General features: G+C 38.4%; 1 protein-coding gene across 3 annotated transcripts in view; it reads left to right on the top strand.

Moving 5' to 3' along the window:
* The window catches only part of ZFPM2 (zinc finger protein, FOG family member 2), a 1,143,438-nt gene extending 1,130,724 nt beyond the window's left edge, over positions 1-12,714 (top strand). For 2 of the 3 annotated variants that reach the window (XM_029591865.1, XM_029591866.1), the window contains 3 exons: positions 2,155-2,361; positions 4,135-4,359; positions 9,212-12,714. In XM_029591865.1, the coding sequence (XP_029447725.1) occupies positions 2,155-2,361; positions 4,135-4,359; positions 9,212-11,703 (2,924 nt within the window). In that variant the 3' untranslated portion in view covers positions 11,704-12,714. The remainder of the gene's footprint in view (positions 1-2,154; positions 2,362-4,134; positions 4,360-9,211) is intronic. The other variant, XM_029591867.1, reaches the window with a different exon arrangement.
* The last annotated feature ends 994 nt before the right edge of the window (positions 12,715-13,708 follow it).

Raw genomic sequence — 13,708 nt, forward strand, 5'->3', positions numbered from 1 at the left:
TCCTCCCCCCCCCCCCCCACCCACACACCATTCACTAGCTGGGACATGGGGGAAGTCAGGAGTGAGGGTCAGGCAGCTCCCCCCTGTCTGTGAAGCCAGCCTCTCACTAGTAATGCAGGGAGGGAGCTGTCTCAGACTTCACCATCCTCCCCCCCCCCCCCTCACCCACACACCATTCACTAGCTGGGACATGGGGGAAGTCAGGAGTGAGGGTCAGGCAGCTCCCCCCTGTCTGTGAAGCCAGCCTCTCACTAGTAATGCAGGGAGGGAGCTGTCTCAGACTGGTATCAGTGTTAGGGCACTGTGTGCAGGAAGATCACAACACTCCTGGTATTAATAGGGATAGGGCACTGTAAGAGATGACTGTAGTAGATTGAATAAAGATCTGATGTTTCTGCTCTCCTCACACCAAACAAAAACAACACACAAGCAGAGAAGCCCTTCTTACAAAGCTGAGCTAGTGAGTTAAGTAGGAGGAAAAGTAAACATACTGGTGCCAGTGTGGCTACTTAAAAAATACACTTACCAACAATCAATTACATATATTTGAACTGTGTACAGTTCCAGCCAGGACCACCTTTCTAAAATGCACAGTGATTGGCAAATTCAACATGCACTAGCATTTCAGGTGCCTGCTAACAAAAATAATAAACAAACAAGTTCTAGTCACGTGAGTGCTGATCATTACATTACTTTTTTTGTCAAGCTTCCAACTGTTTCCATTTCACATCCCCCCAACCATATTGGTAACATCAATAGATAAGAGCACAGCCAGCCAATAGGAATACATACATACATATTCATTCCTAAGTGACCTTTACTGACCTGGGAAGTGTGAACACTTTGTTTCATTTTCTGTTGGTGTTCGTTAGTTTCCAGTTCCATTTCCCATCCCCCCAACCATCACCTCAGTGGTAACCTTGGTAACATCAATAGATAAGAGGGCAGCCAGCCAATAGGAACACATATTCATTCCTAACTGACCTTCAGTGACCTGGAAAGTGTTTATTTGTATCATTTTCAGTTAGTGCGCACTAAATCGAGTTAGTGCGCACTAACGGGGAGTTAGTGCGCACTAACTCGAGTTAGTGCGCACTAACACGATTTAACGATTTTTAACGATAAATCGTTAGAATTTCTATTGTATCGTGTTCTATAACGATTTAAGACGATATAAACATTATCGGACGATAATTTTAATCGTTGAAAAACGATTCACATCCCTAGTAAAGGTTACTTCTGAGTTACCTACGTGCCAAATAAAATGGCATTCAAAATCTCATTGCTTCACATCTAGTCTTCTGACTACACAGTACCCTCAGCCAAAATTTTGGAAACAAGGTAAGTTCCCATCCATTGTTCTGTTTCACAGACACATTTTCCTCCTTTGATTATGCTCTTGGCTGAGAGTTGTTCTACCCCTGTCCAAATTCTGAACAAATGGCAAGCTCATGGAAGCAGGGATATAAGTTTAGAACTCCTTCACACTTCTTTTTCATATTTTCTAATGTTACTGTAATAACGGGATCCTGACTTCTAAAGCTATTGCATGAAGATATGTTTACAAAATGTATTTCAATGTATAATTTGTTTTGCAAACTTTAGAATGTTGAAAAATTATTTTAGTATTTTTCTAAAAAATGCAATAGAAATATCATTATGACATCTCTTTATTAAGAACTCATTATTGATATATCATTGTGATTTGGTTGTAATTTTTTCACCTTATATACACCAATAACAATTGAGAGACAATTACATCTTTCACCAGACGTATATAGAAATCCCATTGCATGTTTTTCTACATAGTGATATTGTAATGAGGTTTTACTGTACTGAATAGAAAAAAGTTTCGTCTATTCATATTTTGTACTTCCTAATCACCAGTGGTTTTAATCTCGGTCCTCAGGACTGCATGGCTAGTCTGGTTTTCAAGATATTCACAATGAATTTGCCTATGATAAATTTGCATTTACTGCCTCTATAATTTGCAAATTTATCTCATGCATATTCATAGTGGATATCCTGAAAACTTGAATGACCGGGCAGTCCCTGAGAAATACTGTTCTAGGCCTGTTTGATGATATTTCCATGAATATGTTTCAAATTTGTTTTCTGAGGCTGAATTGTTAAACAGATCGTTGTGTTTTATAGGAGGGCAACTTTGGTGCACAACTACCAAGGCCATTGCTGAGGGAGAAGAGCTGATTGCCTTTGTTGTGGATTTTGACTCAAGGCTGCAAGCTGCCAGTCAGATGACTTTTTCAGAGGGCATGTATCCTGCACGTTTGCTGGACTCAATACAATTGCTTCCTCAACAAGCTGCTATGGCATCTATTTTGCCTACAGCTATTGTCAACAGTAAGTGTCATATAGCATTTTAAAATATTTCCAAATCTTTATAAAGGTTTCAATGCAAATAAATTAGGTAAAACAGAATTTAAAATCTGCTAGATTTTCCATTTTTTCAAAAGGTATAGAATCATTAAAAATAATCTTGGGGTACCCAGTGGTGTGCTGTGCACTGCCAAGAAAAGGGACCCGAGTAAGAATCCTGGCTCAGGTCTTATGCTTCCCAGGTCATGCGGGGCTGAGGATGCCCTGGAGAAATCATTCATAGCCCCTAGGAAGAGGGGAAAGAGGGAGCCATAGTAATTGTTCAATGGCAATACCTAGTGGCCAGATGTATTGCCCAAAAATGTAGTGTTATGGAAGAACCCCTGGTGCATAGACCCCGATAAAGATTGTCTCTGCAATCTCTGGACTTAAATTAAATTGTGTGGGAATATAAAATAGGTGAAAAATCCATGGGTAACTGAAAATATTTAAGCCTCCAGACCCACCCACCCCCCGAAAAAATAAGAAAAATAATCTTGATCAATGAGGCCCATATTGACTGCAAAATTGTAGTTGGTTCCTAGAAATTCTATATCCATTGGGCATGTTCTATTGAGTCTGATCTCACATTTGGCATGGATACATAAGAAAAATGATAATTACTTACTATATTATATATTATATATCCTATATATGCAGTATATATATATATATAGGCACTTGGATTTGTGGTATTCAATTTTTGAATCAAAATTGATAGGGTTTTAAACAAGTTAGCATATTGCAAAGAATTGTTCAAGAATTTTCAATCTGACAAATAAAGACTTCCATAGGAAATTGACCCAGACTGCAACCTATTGAACATTAATGACATTTCTCATTCTGACCTTAAATCTCCAAATGCCAATTATCAAATGTTTTGATGCAGCTTCAGTAAAGAAATATACATAGATAGAGAAACCCAGAAGATGTCAGCAGAAAAGGACCATTAGATTGTACCAACCTGTCCACTATACTTTCCTGTTGTGTTAGCACAAAAATATAAAGGTAGAGGATACTTGTGCCTTTTCTGGGATTGTTTTAATGAATGGGCCTGGAACTGTATATTAAAACATGAGAATTAGTTTACATTAATAATCCTGTAGTAATTAAAGGATTCCATATATAGGGCTTCATATATTAAGCTGACACTGCTCTGTCAGTGCTGACAAGTTTAATATTAACAGATTAGGCCTAACTCTCAGAGAAGCAGAAAGATAGAAAAATACATTTTCTCATCTGAGAAGATGGACGGGCAGAAGGTCAACAAAATCAGCGAGCAAAGCTAAGGATTTCTTATAAGTGTTTTGCTGTGTTTAGGGTTTGTTCCTACTCTTTTATAACATTTGCTTTCATTAACTGCTTTGCCTCGCCTTCTTATAAATTTTGAGTAAATCCTGCGCTAATCTAGTGCTAATTAGTACATTTCTATAAAAACCAAGACAAGTGCCAGATTTCAGGATTTAACATTGGCACTAATGTTTGATAAGTGAGCCCTCTGGTGTAAGTACAGCTCTGTATGATTTGATTTAGTCATTGCCTTCAGTTTCTGAATTTCAGTTTAAAAATCGGTAAAGTTTCTCTTGCATTGTTGTAATGCTATCAAACTTGCTTAGTGAATCGACCCCTCTTCTTTTCTTAGCATCTTATTATATCCTCTATTCAACCTTTAACCATTATTGTTTTGCTAGCCCAAAGGAATGCAGTAGGTTGTGGTTAATGTATGCTTCCTTTTTTAATTTTTTCTGCTGCTCATAGAGGATATATTTCCTTGCAAATCCTGTGGCATTTGGTATCGAAGTGAGAGGAATTTGCAGGCACATCTCATGTATTATTGCAGTGGAAGGCAAAGAGAAACTGCTCAGTTGTCAGAGGAAAATGAAGACAGTATTCATCAAATATCCAGCATCTGTCCCTTCCCACAATGCACTAAAAGTTTTTCCAATGCAAGAGCTCTAGAAATGCACCTAAATTCTCATAGTGGTAAGTCCATCCTTTCTCCTTTCCCCAGTTCCTTCATGTCAACAAAATAAAAAAATGCTCATTGAGCCTTTAGGTTCACATATAAATATATTCCAGAAATAAAGGTCAACAAAAACGTTTAGATAACCCCTTTGTCTGAAATAACTTAATTTTGGGGTAAGCAGCCTTCAAAAACTATGTTCCCCTCATCACTGTACTGCTCTGATGAAGAATACACAAACGTATAAAGTTAGTCGAATATATAGGTATTACCTACAAGTTATTTGAATTGTTGACCTTTATTTTTATGGCTCTAAATGGACAAAGATGGCAACCACACTGCTTTGTTATATGTAGTTTAGAAATACATTATGTACTATTAAGACATTAATGACTATTGTAACTATTATTTGGTCTAGCAGCTAACTGCTTATTTCCTTTTTCTATGACAAAGGACATGTCAGTGTCCCTTCAAATATACCACATGGTAGTACCCAATTCAAGGGGGTCCTAAAAGTCCCCTGTTCTTTACTATTTGCTTAAGTGTCTCCATATACATTTATGGATGAGATAAAAAAGAAAAAGAAAAGAGGGATGGTTACTAGTGTTTAGACCCTTCCCACTAGAAGTGGGCTTACAGAAAGGGAGTAGGTTTCTAAAGAGCAGAGAAAGCCAGAACATTCTCTCTTCTTTCCTTTTAGCTCTCCTGAGGCTCTTCTTCCCTTATAGCTCTCCAGGCTTTCTAGGAGAGGGAGCAGACTTAAAGTCCAGGAGGATTCTTAGTGAAAGAAGCAAGAAGTTGACCCTTAGAGAAAAAGAGTATATCCTATACTCCTTGATCCTATGGGAGGGTCACCACTATTTTTATCTTAAGAATTGGATTTACAGTCTGGTGTCAAAGGTAGGCCTGCCAAGAATTTGAATGAGCGAGCTACACACACAGTTGCTGCAAAGAGGAGTGACAGCAGGATCTTGTGTGTAATTGTTCAGGAGGGTTCTCTAAATTGAAGGACCTTAACAAGAGATTTTACTGTTGGCTAGGAGAAGTGAAATTATTACTGGTGAAGAGAATCAACAACTTAATTCAGGTACTAATACAGAAAAAGTCCCATGGTTGGGAGCATCTCTAAGGAGTGTGCTGCTAAGTTGTGAAAAAAAAATACCTTAATATTGCAAGAATCTTGTGACTGTAACATTTGAAGAGTGTTTGGGTTCATGTTTCTACATAGACTGCAAAAGCAGGAAGTATATATCTGTCAAGGTGTGCACATCTACCAAGTACCCCAGTACTTATTATTTTGGAACAAAACCATACTGATATGGTATGACTCTGCCCCTTAGGCTCCAGAAGACATCTGGAGCCTAAGGGGCAGATTTTAAAAGCTCTACGCACATAAATCCAGCTGGATTTACATGCACAGGGAGGTTATGCTCGCTGAGCCTATTTTGCATAGGCCTGGCGACACACGCAAGCCCCGGGGCATGCATATGTCCTCGGGCTTGAAAAAAGGAGCGGGGCATGGTCAGTCCAGGGCGGGGTGGGGGTGTGGCCAGAGGCCTTCGTAGGGCCGTTTAGATAGGGCTGGGGGGCGGGTTAGGGAGGGGAAGGGAGGGGAAAGTGGAGGGCAGAAGGAAATTTCCCTCCGAGGCCGCTCGGAGTGGCCTCGGAGGGAGCGGGAAAAGCCATCGGGGCTCCCCTAGGGCTCAGCGCGCGCAAGGTGCACAAGTGTGCACCCCCTTGCGTGCGCCGACCCCGGATTTTATAACATGTGCGCACAAATGTATGCCCACGTGTACCTCTTAAAATGCAGCCCTAAGAGTCTTGAAAACTTTTCTTCTTCCTCCCCTCCCTCCCCCTCATCAGTAGGATCCAGGACCCCCATGTGGTTTTTAATTGGCCTTCAGTTCCCAGATAGAGTTACCAACTGGCTCCAGATTTTCAGGACAAGTTGATCCAGTCCTGATTTTATCCCATTGCATGCAGAGATGTGTAACTCTGATTTACCTCTGCATTCTTTAAGAAAAGCAAAACTACAAGTTCCTGCGAGCACTGGGGTAAAACCAAGACTAGATGAATTTGACTTGATAATCTAGAGCTAGTTCGCAGCCCTTCTCCCAGAAGTGCCCCTGTGTCTTAAGACAGAGTGGAGTAGGAGTATATTTATTTATTTATTTATTTGCTTATTTATTTAACAGATTTGTCTGCTAATCCAAAAATCTTAGGGGATAACAATAAACACACATAATAAAATCTGCAAAATATAAACAATCAACAAAATATCTAAAACTACAGAACACAAACAAATTAAACATTACAAAAAAATTACAAAGGTAGATTCCAAACATAGGTAAAGCAGCATAGAAACACACAATAAATCTGCAATGAATGTACCAAATACCTAGTGCCTGGATCATGCCAGTTCCTAGCCCTCAAAATACTTCAGATTCTTGGGTTATACCAAGAGTCTGAATTATCAGCAAAACCTCTGTTGTTTTTAGTCTACTTTATAAAAAAAAACACCATTGGTCACAAAGAGCTAACCCCAGCGCTAAGATATTGAAACTGATTTAGTACTGAAATTTTATTTACTCACTGTTACCTATAGTGCTGAAAATTGATCTGTATTTCTAAGTGAAGGCAAATAAATCTCCTTTGGCACTGAATTTTATATGTTATCTTTTCAACATGGAAATGAAGGTGTATAATATTCCAAGGGTATTAAAGTAAAGTGCGAGGAAAGGGAATACCTCCCTATGCAATCCAAAGAGAATTATCAAAGGCAAAATAATCTACCTAGGAATCGTTATATTCAAAACTTACCTCTGCTGAAAAACATGAGCAAATGCGGTTGCATTAGTTTAAGAAACATGTTTCTTTCCAAAGTTTAATGGCTGCATTATACAACTGTCCGCACTGGGGCAGTTCTGCAAGCTTTCTAAGTGTCCTATCTCTTAGTGGGATGTTTCCTCCCTGCGACCTCTAAATGTTGTCCAAAGCTGAGGCCAGTGCTATTACTGTTTTCATCAACAGCATCTGACCCAGCTCTTTTTAAATATCTCACAAATTGCATTGTGAATCATGATGTTACCAGCAGACTGAAAATTCTCCTGGCACTAAGATTTGTACTTCTGCATAGCATAGTACAAAGGAATTTAGCCCCTGCACCAAACTGAATAACACTGAAATTTGAAAATGAGATTTGATATGTATTGATTACCAATATACATTATTGCAAAAAATATTAATAAATATAATAAAATAAAATACTTACTGTGGATGTAGTCTGTCTTTGTAGATGGGCCAATTGTTTTATTCATAGAGGCCAAGTATGGAAGAATTTGGGTGGATATAGATTTTTTATGCATAACATTCAATATAAATCCTAAGGGTCGCATTTCTTTCCAGCTTATCTGGACATATTGTGCCATTCACCTTCAAAATTCCCATACTTCCATTTACAATTTATACTAAATTGGCAGTGTCCTCATGAGAAATAAAAAGAAATGTAATAAGGAATCCTTCCTTTACAGGAGTGAAAGGGAGAAGGATCACCACCATACCGCACCATACCACAAACAAGGCCCAAATCCATAGAAAGTCATGTGGGAAAAGGGCAAATGAAAGAAAAATGGGCCTGATTCCTTCCTGATGGTAAAAACGGGCATAATTGGAACAAAGTTAAAGAAAAACTGTGTAGGATTTAAGGCAGTGTTTCTCAAACCAGTCCTTGGGGCACATCTAGCCAGTCTGGTTTTCAGAATATCCACAAAAAATACATAAGATTGAGGCAGTGCATGCAGATCTGTCGCATGCATATTCATTGCGTATATCCTGGTTAGGTATGCCCCAAGGATTGGGTTGGGAAGCACTGACTAAGGGACTGATGTCAGGATGAAGAAAGGGATACGCAGCACAAGCAGCCTCATCCTTCGGCAGTCCATGACCTGAAACATTTAGCAACGCAGGAAGGGAATATTGAACTGGACAACTGTATCATATACAACTATGCCCCCTATTCAATAACCTTGCCAAACAACCTGCAGCCAAGTAGCCAGGCATTTTAGTTTAAATGGAGGGGAGGAAGCTGTTATACATATCTTTTATATTTTTCAGTTGTCCTATAGAAGGAGGAAAGGTGGTGCTGACAGGTCTCCACTCCTTCCTAAATGAATGAGATGGAGAGAGCAAGGCCCATGTTTCCCCATCCTCATGTCAGGGGCTCAGTAATAAGAGGACGAAGCGTTCCTTGATCAATCTATTTGACAAGGTCAATGGATGCTCTACCTGTCCTAGGAGTCTACAGAATGAGGACTGGGGTGGACAAGCAAAGATGTTAGATACATTTTTAGCACATTCTCTTTGCTTTAGAATATAAATTAACTTTGCAAAGTATCTTTTTTAGTTTCTATAATTTTGCATACCTAATTGTTAGTACATATGCTGAAAGTACAATGCATTTTTGCCACGTAAAGTTGGTCAAATATCATACAACTGTAACCAGCTTTATAATAATTACTGCACATATCATAACTTCTGGAATATGTGAAAAATGAAAGCAGGCATATCTGGATTGACATAAACTTTGATTCCTAGTCTTTGGAAAGATTTTGACCAGGATATTAATAAGATTCAAGACTAAGGGATTTGAAAAAGGCAGAGGAGAATGTCCTTCTGCTAAGAGTAAGCATTGTAGGAATGGAAAAGTATGAAGGCAGGAGCTTGAATAATTGGGGAGGGGGAGCAGTAGGAAAGAGAATAGAAAGAAAAGGTAAGTAGGAGCAGCAACAAAGTGGAAAATATTTCATATTCAAGAAGTCATTAGGTAGAGTAAGAGGAAACTATTTTAAATCATTTTACTTATTTTCATTTTAGGAATGAAGATAGAAGATTTTTTTCCGGCTGGGGCTAGCCTGAAATGCTCAGTTTGTGATTACACTGCAGACTCTGTAATTAACTTTCACCAACATCTTTTCTCGCATCTTACTCAAGCGGCCTTTCGATGCAACCACTGCCATTTTGGCTTCCAGACTCAGCGAGAGCTGCTGCAGCACCAGGAGCTCCATATTGCCAGCAGCAAGACACTAAGAGAAAATGACGTCGAGCACTCTCCTTGTGGTAATGAAGAAAACCTGCAACAAACAGAGCTGCTGAACAGAAATGAAGGGCAGCAGAGCCAAAAGACCCTGCAGAGTAAAGATGCCAGCTCTGACACTGAATTAGACAAGTGTGAAAAGAAACCACAACTCTTCCTTACAAACCAGAGACCAGAAACACAGCCAACAACAAATAAGCAAGGGTTTTCTTACACTAAAATAAAATCAGAACCATCTAGTCCAAGACTAGCTTCATCTCCAGTTCAACCTAATATTGGGCCCTCTTTCTCTATGGGACCTTTTCTTTCTCAGTTTGCTTTTCCCCAGGATATCACTGTTGTTCCTCAGGCTTCAGAGATCTTAGCTAAGATGTCTGAACTGGTGCATCGGAGGCTGAGGCATGGAAGTAATAGCTATCCCCCAGTCCTCTACAGTCCACTGATGCCAAAAGGGGCAACCTGTTTTGAGTGCAATATTACATTCAACAATTTGGACAATTACTTAGTACATAAAAAGCATTACTGCAGTAGTCGATGGCAGCAAATAGCAAAGTCACCAGACTTTACCAGTGTTTCAGAAAAAATACCAGAAGCTGTGAGCCCTAACAATGCTCAGAATTCTCTAAACATGCTTACTTCTTCTGCTCATACTTCTGATTCAGAGAATCAACTTCTTACACCATCCTGCATTAACTCCACCACTGTGTTAGATTTGATTGGATCAAATAAGAGTCTTGAAAAGGAATTTGTGGTACAAGTGAAGAAACTAACCACTGGAAATTCCAGTGACGAGAAAATTAATGGAAAGCCTACTGATGTTAAGAACCCTAGCACTCCTGTCCTAGAAAGTGATAGTGGTGATCCTAGTAAGACCACATGTGAAGCTTGCAATATTACTTTCAGTAGACATGAAACATATATGGTTCACAAACAGTATTACTGTGCTACACGTCATGATCCCCCACAGAAAAGATCTGCTTCTAACAAAGTGCCTGCTATGCAGAGAACATTGCGCACACGAAAACGGAGAAAGATGTATGAGATGTGCCTCCCAGAGCAAGAGCAAAGGCCTCAGTTGCTTCCGCAGCGGTTTCTGCAAGTAGCTAATCTCGGAAATCCATGTACATCTTCCCAAGAGTCAACAGATGGTCTTGGAGATTGTTATCATCCAAGGTGTGAAATCTTTCCAGGAGCAGCTCCAAAGCACCTGGAAACATCATTATCTCTCAACAAATGTATTCCAGTTTCAAAAAGTGACACTCCACATTCCACAGTTTCCAGTTTGGAGATGGATGCACCAATTGATCTGAGCAAAAAATGTTTGTCACAGTCAGAGAGGACATCTACTTCTCCAAAAAGGCTCCTGGACTACCATGAGTGCACAGTATGCAAGATAAGTTTTAATAAAGTAGAGAATTATCTTGCACACAAGCAAAACTTTTGCCCTGTAACTGCGCATCAGCGTAGTGACATAGGACATCTCGATAATAAAGTGTTTCAAAACCTAGAAAGTGAACGAAGCAGCCCTGAATGCCTTTATGAAAGAAGTATAATAAAATGTGAGAAAAATGGAAATGCAAAGCAGTCTTCAGCCAATGGAAACTTGTTTTCTTCCCAATTAGCAACTCTTCAAGGATTAAAAGTCTTTAGTGAAGCAGCCCAGCTTATCACAACAAAAGAAGAAAACAAAAATTTGTTTCTTCCACAATGCCTTTACCCTGGAGCAATAAAGAAAGCTAAAGGAGTAGACCAGCTTTCTCCCTATTATGGAATCAAGCCAAGTGATTATATTTCTGGTTCGCTTGTCATCAGCAACAATACAAATATAGATCAAAGCACAAATGCAGAAAGTGAGTCCCCTAAAAGCCAGGCATCTTCAAATGGATGTTCTGGGCAGAAGAAAGAGTCTCTCCCATTATTGCCCAAAAACAGAGGCATGGTGATAGTTAATGGGGGACTAAAGCAAGAGGAAAGGCCTGCAGTCAACCCACAGCAAGAAAATGTTTCCCAGAATTCTCAGCAGGAAGATGGTCATGATTCGCCATCTTGGGTTTCTGAGAACCCTGTAGCAGCCAATGAAAATGTCTCTCCAGCAACTCCTTCGGCTGAAGAACAGTTGTCTAGTATAGCAAAAGGAGTAAATGGTGCTACCCAAGCTCCAACCAGCGGGAAATATTGTCGCCTGTGTGACATCCAGTTCAACAATCTTTCAAACTTTATAACTCACAAGAAGTTTTATTGCTCATCACATGCAGCAGAACATGTTAAATGAACTGTTTAATCACCTTTGGTACTAGTGTTTAGTATATTTCATGCAATCCAAAGGGATCTGCTTGAATTACATCTGGACAATCAGGAAATAATGTAAATCATCTTTGCTGAGTTGAGGACTTAGGAAAGTGTAATTTCATAATACAGTCCATTAGTAAAAGTGTATTACTGGTGCCATTTAAAACAAATAATTATTTATTTTACCAGCAGTATTCATAGCTGTGGTTACGTTATTTTTTATTTAAACACTTTATATTAAAGTCATTTGTAATGTTATTGTATAGTTATTGTGTAGCACATATGGTTTGCACTGTATAGTAGATTTTAAAGAAAATAGTCACACAACAATGCAGAAGAGCATTTTAGTAATAGCTTCAAAAGCACCTGTGTATCCTAATTTTTTTTCTTATATGCTGTTGCAAATATGTATATGCTAAAATATAACTTGCAAAACAACAAAAATATTTCCACTATACATGCTGTAAACTCCGCCTTAAAATGTCCATTTTTTTTTTAAACAGGCTCAATTTGCACTTTATATTTTAGCAGCTACTTTAGTCATTATAGGCTTGGCATTTATATGTAGCTGTTTGTTCCTGTCCACTCTCTCCACTTGCAAATGTATGTTAAATGAAGATGGCAATTTTCTTTTCTTGTATAGCACTTACTTTTTTTTTTTTTTTTTTTGCTGATGCAACTTTGTCTCAATTTTTAACTCTTTGCTGTTAAATGCAATACTTTATAAAGAATGAACAAGATTACTGGAAGCAGTATTGTAAGTATTGAAGTCACATCAATCTGTTTTATCTTTTGAATGGCACAGTCTAATCTGAACCCCAAACTCAATGCTGCAAGTATGAATCAAATTCAAATATACTATACATTTACAGCAAATATAAGTGTAGCAATACTGCAACTGGTGATCATGAAAATAATGTTCTACTTCTGATAGAAAGAATTTCTCAACAGATGTTGTTACTATGCATGTATATGGTTGGAATAAAATTCCAGATCGTTGGAGAAGTTTGGAAGCAATTTATTACAATGGCTTTTAAATTTGGTTATAAAACACTTCATGGACAAAATGAAACAATGGGGAGATACACTTCACTAGAACACATTATCGTCATTTAAAATAGAGCACCATCAATGACATAAAACCAGGCATGAGAAGGAAGAAACATCACCTTCATCATCTTCACAATTTGTATTTCTTTTCTCTTCTTAATTTTGTATTTATAACACTTATAACTTACAACATCAAGATTAGCTTGAGAGGAAATATAAGAATAGCATTGCCCCATATAAGGAAAAAGGAAAAGATTCAGTTCTATAATAATGTACACCTTAAATAAGTCCACCAGAAAAGGGGAGCTGTCAGTTTACAAACCCATGATAAATAAAAATAAGTAGTCAAGGTAAACAGCACTAAAAGCTACTATTAAGAAGGCACTAACAAGATCCAGTTGCGAACCTGGGTAGTGAAGAAGCTGTGTGACCCAGATTAACATATTACACTCAGAAAGAAAGTTAATTGAGCAGGCTCAAAAAACAATATACGAAACATCTTTATACTTAATATAACATTTATAAGGAAACTTAAAAACAAATGGGCTCCCAGCTGCAATGCCCTAAGTCTCATTAGCAAAAATTGTTTACTCCTCTTCTGTGTTGCTTTTGCCACATTCATGAATATTCTAATCTTTAACTGAAGAAAAATGTCATCACAATGCCTAAAGGAATGTTTTAATAACTAACCACTCTCTATTAGGGTCTAATGCAAAGGAAACTATGAGAGCAGGAGATGTACCAAGCACAATATCCGATGTCTCCAATATTGCTGTTAAGAAAAATGTCATAAGAGATTGAAGAAACATCTTTCCTAGAAGACTGTCTCTTTATTCTTAAACATAGAAAGATAAAATATCCTTGATTAGTGGGATTGATTAGAATCTTCACTAATTTCTTTTAAACACCTCTTTAGGTAATACCAGAGGTAGTCTCTG

The sequence above is a fragment of the Rhinatrema bivittatum genome, chromosome 2 (genome assembly GCF_901001135.1).
Source record: "Rhinatrema bivittatum chromosome 2, aRhiBiv1.1, whole genome shotgun sequence".
NCBI lineage: Eukaryota > Metazoa > Chordata > Amphibia > Gymnophiona > Rhinatrematidae > Rhinatrema > Rhinatrema bivittatum.